General features: G+C 40.5%; 1 protein-coding gene across 1 annotated transcript in view; it reads right to left on the minus strand.

Annotated features, from left to right (window-relative positions):
• Positions 1-10320, minus strand: part of HEATR5A (HEAT repeat containing 5A) — an 86171-nt gene extending 75851 nt beyond the window's left edge. The window contains exons 1-7 of the mRNA XM_075192616.1: positions 10131-10320; positions 9204-9415; positions 8878-8986; positions 5589-5738; positions 5261-5423; positions 4453-4613; positions 4045-4294 (exon numbers count right to left, since the gene is read on the minus strand). Coding sequence (XP_075048717.1) covers positions 4045-4294; positions 4453-4613; positions 5261-5423; positions 5589-5738; positions 8878-8986; positions 9204-9415; positions 10131-10250 — 1165 coding nt within the window. The 5' untranslated portion in view covers positions 10251-10320. The remainder of the gene's footprint in view (positions 1-4044; positions 4295-4452; positions 4614-5260; positions 5424-5588; positions 5739-8877; positions 8987-9203; positions 9416-10130) is intronic.
• Positions 10321-11080: the final 760 nt, after the last annotated feature.

Raw genomic sequence — 11080 nt, forward strand, 5'->3', positions numbered from 1 at the left:
TCAAGGGAGTCTTGGTGCCGCCCTGATGATTGAGGAATGCCACCGCCGTGGCATTGACTGACTGAATCTTCACTGGCGTTCCCTGCAGCAAGCGTTGTGCGCTAATAAGAGAGCATGAAGCACTGTTAGCAGTTCCAAAACATTGATTGGAAGTTTGGATCCCTTCGGCATCCAAAGACCCTGAAAACAAGCGTGAAGACAGACAGCCCCCTAACCTCAAAGGCTGACATTCGTTGTGATTAAGGATCAATTCCAAATTGAGAACGTGCGTCCTCTGCAGAGATTTTGTTTCTGCAACCACCAAAGAAGCGACTGAAGCGGACACAGGCGGAATACCTGGCCCATCAGATTCAGATGAGATTTGTTCCATTGCGACAGAAGTTCCAACTGGAACAGCCGTGCATGAAACTGAGCAAACTGCACCGCCTCGAAAGTCGATATCATCTTGCCCAGAACTTTCATGCCAAAATGCACAGAGGACTGTTTTGCCACCAACAGAGATTTCACCATCTTCTGTAAGGCTAGAATTTTGTCCTGAGGTAAGAACACCCATCGTTGTCGGGTGTCCAATAAAAGACCCAAAAAGATCATCCTTTGGGATGGGATCAACTTGGACTTTTTGAAGTTGAGAATCCAACCGTGAGATTCTAGAGTCTGGATGACTACTTTGATATGTGATTGAAGCACCTCTGGAGATTCTATCTTTAAAAGAAGATCATCCAGGTAAGGGATGATTGTAATCCCCTTGGACTTTAGCAGAGCAGCCATGACCGCCATGATCTTGGTGAAGGTACATGGAGCCATGGCCAGACCAAAGGGAAGAGCTTGAAATTGGAAGTACTCTGACTGAACAGCCAGATAGAAACATGGAGACAGGCATCCTTGATGTCTAGAGCCACCATGAACTCTCCCTGTTCCATGCCGTGAATGACCGAGCGCAAAGACTCCATCTTGAACTTGGTCACTCTGACCTGAGTGTTCAATGATTTTAGATTCAGAATGGGTCTGGGCGAGCCGTCTGGTTTTGGCACGAGAAAAAGGTTGCAATAAAAAATCCAAACCTTTTAGAGAATCTGGCACCGGAATAATCACTCCGGAAGAGAGGAGAGATTGGATCGCTTCTCGTAAAGCCAATCGCTTTCGTGGACAATTGGGAAGCCGTGTGGCAAACAACCGCCTGGGAGGAAGATAAAGACTGAGCAGATTGCTCTTGTATCCCCGATCCACCACTTCCCGTACCCAGACATCGGTGGTAGACTGAAACCACCGATCCCTGAACAAGAGAAGACGGGCTCCCACCACTGGCAGTGGAGGCACCTCCACGGTACCTCCGATCCTCCCCTCCAGACAGCGTACAGCCGTTCATGCTGTGCGCTGCATACTGCAGTCTGTCCCACTAACAGCAGCCAGGGAGTGCAGGTGACTGACAGCTGCCTACGCGGCTCAGTGAGCCGCCGGCTGTCAGAATCAGGAGACAAAATCTCAGATTAGCATTTAAAACAAAAAAATAAACAGAATTGGGCTGCTACTCAGCCCTAAACGCAGCCCGTTTGCCGGGCACTTAAACTAAACGGAGGCTAACAGGAAGTGGGGTATGGAGCGGGAGGAGCTAGGGCTTAGTTAAACAGAAGTTTAAAGTGACAGTTCGCCCTGTCCTACTCTATACCCCAATGTCCCCGGTGTCCCCCAGAGGAGGATAGAGAAAAAGTATATATATTTAATTAGCACTCTCCTAACTAGAACACAGCCTAGGTAGCCTTTAAATAATGTAGTTGAACTGAATAAAATACCTTGGCAACATCAAATAATACAAGTATTCTATTGTGACAGGATGGGTTTACTCGTGCCCCCAGTTGAAGTTGCTAGCACCATCAGGCTCCTTTATCGTAACCTGGAACTACTTGCTTCTGGGTAGTATGTGTAGCTGCTTCAGAACCTCTTTGCTGGTATTCCTTGACCACTTATATCGGGCAGCAGGCAGAGTGTTGACTCATGACTGAGTTAAACACAGGGCAGCCAGGCTGATAGATTAGAATGCTAGCGCTTATCTGTCAGTCTCAGGAATTAGCATGGAATAGATGTTGAATAATTATAAGTGTTTAATGCTCAGTAATAGCTCTTAATAGATATGCTACATATCGCTAAAAAGTAGTAATGACACACACACAATGTTTACATTAGGCTTTGATTAAAGCGTTTTTCGACACATGTTGGCAGTTAGCAATCCAGCCCCTGGTCCCTTTAACCAGTCCAAGTTATTGACTTGTCTTGCTGTGAATCACCCTGGACTTTGTTCACACCTTTAATATTACACTCAGTCACAGGAGAGGGGGAGGGTGTTTTTTGTCCTTGTCCATGCACTGCCGGAGTGAGGGGTCTCAGCCTCCTCATCTTTAAACCTCACACTAAAAAGTATCTTCCAAGGTGCGGTCTAGGGTTCCAGAGGGACAGTGGCCAGACTCCAGATCATCATTCTCCCTGCTGTCACAGCCAGGGATCTTTAGGCCTGGCTATGGAGCTTAGGTCCCTGGAAGCTTTACAGGAAATGGGACGGGCATTACTGCTCTTTGGTCCCCACATGAGGAACCGTGTTCCAACAGGCCAGACACCACTGGTCCAATTTTCTCATACTCGTTCCTGTAGAGATTCCACCAAATTCTGCATGGATCTACTGGAGGGGTGCTACTAGCGCCGATTTCTTCAATTCCCACCAGCACTTGGGAACGAAGAAGGCAGCCCAAGAACGCTGGGACCAGACAGATCCACAAAGAACCACAAGGAAGACTTTTAAATACATTTCTCCATTTGCATCAAACATATAGGTGTTCTCCCCAGCACCCATTTCCCGGGTGCTCCACCCGGCTGTTTTTACTTGCTGCCTAACTCTTGGAGCCCAACAGAATCCTATTATAATAGAATAAACCATTGTTTTTCCTAGTAAAACAGACACTATGTGAGCACTACAGCCTACAGTGTGGGGCAACCACTGACCACCAGTCTGACCATTCCTGGCAGATGTGGGCAATAACCTCCAACATTTTTCCATACTATTACAAAGTATTACAACTGACCCCACCAAGCTACTTCTTAATGCCACCCGGCTAGCAAAATTCTGATTTAACTACATTTCAGGTATAACCAGCATAAAACAATGTAGAATAACAGAACCAGTTAGACAATTATAGAAACCAGAAAATGGAAGCAGGTTCTAGAAATTAAACAAAAATGTTTGGCATGTGTAGTGAATTTTAAGGTACCTAGCTCTAGAGATTTGTATAGCTGTATTCTATATCATTACATTTTAAATATTGTCAGCTAGCCTAATTAAATAACCAAAACTGAATTGACTAACCAATTTGTGCTCATTCCTGCAAATATAACCCCCATCCTATCCACAACCATTAGCTATATACATTACCTAGTAGTGTGCATTTAGCAATTAACGGTCTTGAAGCTCCTGCAATCTCTGTTGGAAGGAGGCTGGACCTACAGTCGGAGCTCTCCTCCACGTCACAATTCAAGGAGTCCAAACAAACATTTTACAACATAAATTACAAACGTCTTTGCCAGTAAAAGACTCAAAATAACGCTTACTAATCTACAATGTCATTCTGACTGTACCTGTAGCGCATGCAGATCACAAACACAAACTCACATTAGTAAACACAACCGGTGTTCTTTCATAAACAAGAGAAAAAACTTACAATCAGCGAGCCAACTAGGCAAATGTAATCATTTAAAGGGATGTGCACCAGTATGTTTGCATTCAGATCAACTTATAAAAAGAGTCCTAAATCATTGTTCGCCATAAGGGTTTCTGATAAAGCAAGGATAAATACAGCATTCAAACTCATCAGCTTCTCTGCAGAATTAACTTTACTTGCTCAAGAAATGCTAATGGTAAATATACCATCAGTTTTGTATGGCTTATTTTACATTATTTCAAGAGAAACAAAAAAAATGAGAAAAGATTAATAAACCATTACAGAAAGACAAAGCATGCTGTGATAAGAGTGGTAAGGTTGATAACACATTTTCACATACCCACAGACTTCATGAGTTTCTTGATGACCTCGCATATCTCTCGAGCAGCTTCCAACTGGGCCTTCTCTCCCAGCAGCTCCCCCAGAGTAGCTCGGAGAATGTAGGATGTGCAACGTCTAGCACAGGCAGCCTCTATGGGGGTCTGGGTCACTTTTTGATGGGAGACAAGGTCTAATACATGTGACAAGAGCACAGGGACATTTCTGGCAAGCCACTGGCTTCCAAGTGTACTGATAAACACAATGTATGCCTATGGAAACAATAGGAGTAAACATGTAATAAACTATAGAAACAGTAACCAAGTTTACATAGCTCAAGTTCATCAAATATAGTCATATCTTTCAATAACATCCAGTTAAAGCTTTAACTTGACTGCTGGAGATGAGAATTTGTGATGTAAGGATCTACCTGGGTAGCTCCTAGTCGCACATGGCGAGTTGTGCTTCCATTTCCACCCAGCAGGTCTCCACTACCTCTAAGAAACCCAGAATTCCCACGTAGAAATCCAGTCGATAGCAGACCAAGAGCATCCTGTTGTGACAATCTACGCATGTTTTGCCTCGAAGGAGCTGTTCACATGGAAAACAAAGCACAATGCTCATCATATAAATGTAAAGATAACAAATTATACAATATATACCATACAGTAATGCAAAGTATGGTTCTATTTGCTGTATAGTGCTTTATTAAACTGGGATGTAACAGAGGAAGATGCACCCGCTCTCCCAGAATTCTCCAAAACTTGAAGTGAGAGGCATGGGGAACCTCGATAAAATCATTAAGTACACTTACAAACCAGCTTTCATTGCTAGCAGTTTACCAGTATGTTGGTTTTGCTTTCTTTGGTTGTTCATTTCAGTATACAGTTTATCTGATCTTCTTTAATTTCGTGAACCTAGTCTAGGAAAGCCTAAACTCAACGCACTAAATTTGGTGCGCTGATACATGCAGATACTGATCTTGTCTGCATGTGATTTACTTTTTGTATTTATGGTTTTCAGACCATTCTGCATATCGGGTTTCTGCATAAGAGATTTCATACATGTATTGCTTACAAAATAATTAGTGTTAATGTGCCTATAAAATAACTGATCAAATGTTAGGAATTTATCTTAAATCATTGGCTGCATTACATATAAAAGAAAGGTGAGATGCTTATATAAAACGATACTTTTCATGAAACAGATGTAGAATCTTTTCTAAACCCATCACTCACATGTTCCTTGCACGGCTCTGGCTAATACTTTCCCCAATAAACGGGATACTCCTAGGCGTACATCATAACTGCTGCCTTCAAAGGCCTTGAAGCACAGGGATACCAGGCTCTCTAGATCAGAGCCCCACATAAAGGATGCCTCATTTTGAAGGGCCAGAAGACACTGTAAAAGTAGAAATGGAGAGAAAAAGTGATCAGCACATTATACTATATTTTTCTATGAGGAAAACAAAGTGATAAACTAAATAATTGGGTTGGGTGGTCATGGACTTTGTAATGTTTTCAAATGTTACATTTTCCCACAAATGACAGATTCAGAGGCAAGCACCTGTGCAGTTGCGCAGCGCACAGACATGGATCGATCTGTCAGACATGAACGAGCGGCCTTGTAGATGTCTCGATGACAGGATGAGGCAGAGGTTCCAAGACCAGCCACAATTCGTTCCAGACTCAGCATGATCTCAGAGCGTCCCTGAGACTGTACATAAAGAGGAAAAAACACATTGCTGCAACAAATAATATCACTTCAACTTCAGCAGGCTTTTACAAGCAAAAAAAAAAAAAAGAATAAAATTGGATCTGTACCATATATTTTACATTCAAATATCTCAATAACTAGAAGAGGTGGATAATCTGTAAACTTTTTCACTATGTAAACAGAGATTTTACATACAGGAAGAAGACACTATGACAAAAAGATAATTTTTTTTAACTCCCCACGTACGATTTGAATAGTGGGTCAATTAGGCCACACCCACAATCCACACCAAATTTGAGTGAAGCCACTCCCCTTCTGGCAATCAAAAACCTAGACTGTAAACTTGTATGTAATTGGTAGTCTGGATTTGGGCAGCAAAATGTTGTATACATTTTAAGGGGTAAAACTTTACTCAAACAGAAAGGAAAACAAAAATAACTTCATATTGTTTACTTTTTAAACAAATACGTGTCCTGTAATCCATTGTAAAATTCTGGTTGCCTCTCTGCAGCCATTCTGTGCATCTTGAGCGCTCACAGGCATCAAAGACTGTGTCAGAGCCATGTCATCCCAGCACAGACTAAATGTATTAGGGAGGGAGACCTTTGTCTGATCTGGTTTTTGCACTTACTGTTCAATTAATTAATCTGGACTCAATTAACAAGCATAAAAACCTCGCCTTACTTCAGCCTGTTATCTAATCCTTGGTGAATTCAGTCAAAAATATAATTGGGAAAGGCACGATCAGATAAAGAACTACATGATGGAATTGGTCATGTTTGTGTGTCTGTCTCATGGCGGCCACTGAAGTCCATTTCTGGATGCAGTAATAGTATAGCATTGTATCACATTGGGTCTGAATGTCCTAAACATTGTATATATTCTAATGGTTCCAGTATAGAAGAATATAGTTTATGAGATGGAATGTGGTAAAGTATGGGGGTATGGGCCAGTGGAATGGTGTGGGGGCAGACAACTGTAACGTGTTTGCTTATATACTTCAAGAGCAAACATGTATATTAAAAAAAAAAAAAAAAGTGCTATAGGTGTAGCATTACTAAGGCAGAGGCACTAGACCACATTTACAGACAATAACATATATTTGGAGGGACTGTACCTGTTACACCACTTTTTCAATGTCTTGTTAAATTAAATAAAAACTATTATACTATTCAGAAACATTTCCTTCAATACACAGAGGGGCATATTCAATTTGCCGCGTTACTGTCAAAAGTAACTCTGCTTGCGCACTATTACCGCGTAATTACCGTTAATACGGTACCTTTAACGCCGGCTTTCTGCTTGTAGCTCAGGGAGCTGCAAGCTGAAATCCGGGTTAGAATTACCGTAATACTTTTAACACCGCGTTACTTTTGCGAGTAAAGTGGCTAATTGAATATGCCCCAGAGAGCCTAAATAAAACTACTGAGTAAATAAGTGATTGTAATAGACTTTCTTCTACTACAGATGTGTTTGTTCTGATGTCTGTTCTTGAAGAAACAATAGTGTGAGGGTTTGACATTGGGAGTCTCACTCACAGCTGTTTGGAAATATTTACCAAACTTTCATTATGTATAACACAATAAGTACCAAATAAATTAATTTTTATACATTCCTTTAGAAGTCTTCCAAGTTTCAGTACATAAAAAATTTAAATGGGTAAATAAGTACATTGCAGGACTAATGATCTCCAGAATACAAGGCTATGTTACACCTCTTATATACAGTGTACTTATCTTGCTATACAAGAGGTATTGTGTTGGTTGGTATTGACTATTGTGTAACTGTGAAGTTAAAAGGGCACCAATTTAAAATATTTTCTATGTTTAATTGTGCTTAGCACAGGGAAAACTATATACTAGACAATAAGTTATGCCATCCCCCTGTGTAATCTATAAGCACACTTCAGGAATTGTGTCTACCACCTCTTTTCCTGTACTGTCAGATATGTCTGGTCCTGGTCACACCCCAATGATGCCAGATATATTTCTTACTGTTACACTACACCGCAAAGACGTTAGTTAGTAGTGTAAGAAAATGACCACACCTGAAATAGATTTACAGGAGAACTCGGGGAGGAAACAACGGGTCTATGGGGAAGAGCATGCAAATAATGAGACAGTATTTTAAAAAACTATTTTTATATAGTCATGCATATTATCATAATATTTGTAGAAGACAAATAGAAGAAAATTAAAGATATCTGGTTATTTATATTTTTTTTCAGTCTCTAGCTAATTTTCTGCCTGTTCTATTTCAGTGTGTTTGCTGTACATACAATGATTTACAACTGTGCATGCAGGCTTCTAATCACCAGAGCGAGTAAAATTTGTTTCATATGAAGAATACCCAGTCCATACAGCCATATTTTGGTTTATTTTTCATGCTAATGAAGCTAAATAGGAACTATGTTTAATTCATTTATAGAATTTAGGAGTTCTATGAAAACATAAACTCTAGTAAAGATTTCTAGGGCAACACAGCGTTTTCTTCAGGAAACACTGATCCCCTACATATGTGACTTGCAATACACACATTGTTATTTGTAGGTGAGAACCACAGCAGCATTAGAGAACTAAAATTAATTTAAAAAAAAAAAAAAAAACTTACAGTTCAAGGTGCATAGCTATTTCTTCAGCAAAGTTTGCAAAGAGAAAGACACTTTTAGAACTGATGAGGTTAGAGCAAAAGTGGGATGAAGTGCGAAATTATTATTGTACTTGGGCAGCACGGTGGCGTAGTGGTTAGCACTTCTGCCTTACAGCACTGGGGTCATGAGTTCAATTCCCGACCATGGTCTTATCTGTAAGGAGTTTGTATGTTCTCCCCGTGTCTGCGTGTTAGCTCCAGGTGCTCTGGTTTCCTCCCACACTCCAAAAACATACTGGTAGGTTAATTGGTTGCTAACAAAATTGACCCTAGTGTGTGTGTGTGTCTTAGGGAATTTAGACTGTAAGCCCCAATGGGGCAGGGACTGATGTGAGTGAGTGCTCTGTACAGCGCTGCGGAATTAGTGGCGCTATATAAATAAATGATTATGATGATGATGAATTGGATCCAAGAGGTCTCACTATTTTATGAAAGGTTTACAAGTCTATGTTACTAGAATGTCAGAATGAAACCATTAACATTACTTCACCTCTGCACTACGCAGAACTTTTAGAAGGTTGGCAACAGTGTCACTGAATGTGCTTCCTAGAAGACGACCCAGCCTCTGATATAATGCTCCAAGACACGCAACAGCAGCGCTGCATTAAGAAAGAGGAACATGATTTTCAGATTCGTTACAGACACTTCATTACTGAACTATAGCTTGTGTGCTAAATGATGAAAACATTTAAAACAATACAGAAGAGGTCATAAAGAAAGACAGCACATCCCATAGGGAGAAGACTAAAAGCAGGTTTAAACAGCAGGTTCACATAGTGAGAAAAAAAAAAAAAAAGTCAAATTCCAAATACACACAGCTTGTTGGGCAGGTGGCTAGGAGAATCATCCTTGCTGCGGACCAGATCATTGCATTGATCAATTGTCTCATAAACAGAAAAAGTGTCTCCTAAACCGTAAACAACCGCAAGATTATGGGCCAGGAGTCGACGAACTGGAGGACCAGGAGAGCCAGTCATTACCAGGGTCAATTGCTCAACCAACTGCTTCTGATTCTGCTTTACTTCAGCCTGCAAACAGTAAGAAATAATTCAGTAAATGTACAGCAATAACATTTACATTACAGATTTATTTCAATTGCACACAAAGTATTTCAAAAGTGAAAATACAATATATCTGCAGAAACATGAAATCTATCCAATGTTATGTCACCAATTAACAACCAGTGAAGTGAGATCTAAATGGGTCAGCATAACACAGTGGTTGAATCGCTCAATCTAGGAGTTATAACAGAATGACCTAAACAACAAGAAACGTATGAAATAGAGATGGCATGAGCTAAATTACAATTAAAATTGAATGGAATCATCCAATAATTAATCAACTTTGAAAATGGACTCATAATAATGGATTTGTTTCCAGGAACATTTTGACATAATCTGGAAAGTGTGTCAGCATGTGTTTAGTTTAGGATCCAAAGTCATAGCGATCTAGTTCTTATTTATTCCCTATACACTTTTTTTGGTGTTTGCAGACCTTTTAATGACATCTAAAAAGACATTTCCTGATCCAGATAATTATCTTCATATAAATACTGTATGTGGATAATATGTTAGCCTGTCAGTTTAACAATACTTTTTCACCTAGAATTTTAGCTTCCGAAACACTGAGATTTCAACAGTGATTACCCAAATGTGTCCACTTACACACATCAATTATGCCAGTCTAGTGTCAGGTCTTTTATACATACTCATGCACTCAGCATCCGCCCCCTTTTATAGTTACCCGAGCAGTGACGGGCAGCGTTATCCTCAGGTACCGGAGCCATTCTAGTATACGCAGACCCCGCTGAGGCTCCTCCAGTCCAGCAACATCCAAAAGCAGCAGCCGGCCCGACTGCTCCATTATTCGGTCAAGAACCGTAGATCCAACATCTGGGCTCTATGAACAGGTCTGTTGGGGCCGCCAGTCTTGCTATCGGCAATCGGCTCGAAGACTTGCCAATCTCAGGCTTGGTTATCGGCTCTCAAAACTGCAGAACGTCGATGTAATAGATTTGAGCAGCAGAATAGGTATAAAGAACAATGAACTACTCGACTAAGTTTAATTAATATAGTTCTATAGATTCTAGGCATTGAGTGTTTGAATTCGTAGATTGCACAACATAATTACCAACATTAAAAAACACTATCTTGTACGTTTATGTATACCAAACGCACTGCATTTATTAGGCGAATATAGAGGAGACTGCTGCACCAGATAACCGTCATGACCATTGAACATGATAATAATTTGTGTTCATTAAATATTAATTTATGTTAAATACAAGCGAACAGGCAGTGCACCCTGCATACAAAGAGACGTGGCACTGTTTAGTTGATAAAATAAACTTGGACAAAGACTCAGAGGTAGTGGAAAAATGTACATGATGTGAGCAATTTGAAACCTTACATTTTTCATTCAGCTCTTTGACAGCAGAAAAGCTGTGCTGTGACAGGAACAGCATTCCCAGATCACTTTAATTAACGCAGCAATCCCACATAGGTTTTGTTTTTTTCTTTAAATTAAGTATCTTTTAAGTATGCATCTGATTTTCTTAGCAGTCCTCCTACAAATTATTATCTCCTTTTCAAAATATCGCTGCCAATCACACACAGGCTCTCAGCATGTCTTGAAGGCACAGAGGGGAGAAGGGGGGTGATTGTACAGAACTCAGAGGGGCATTCCAAAGCCTC

The sequence above is a fragment of the Mixophyes fleayi genome, chromosome 12, assembly GCF_038048845.1.
Source record: "Mixophyes fleayi isolate aMixFle1 chromosome 12, aMixFle1.hap1, whole genome shotgun sequence".
Classification (NCBI taxonomy): Eukaryota; Metazoa; Chordata; class Amphibia; order Anura; family Limnodynastidae; genus Mixophyes; species Mixophyes fleayi.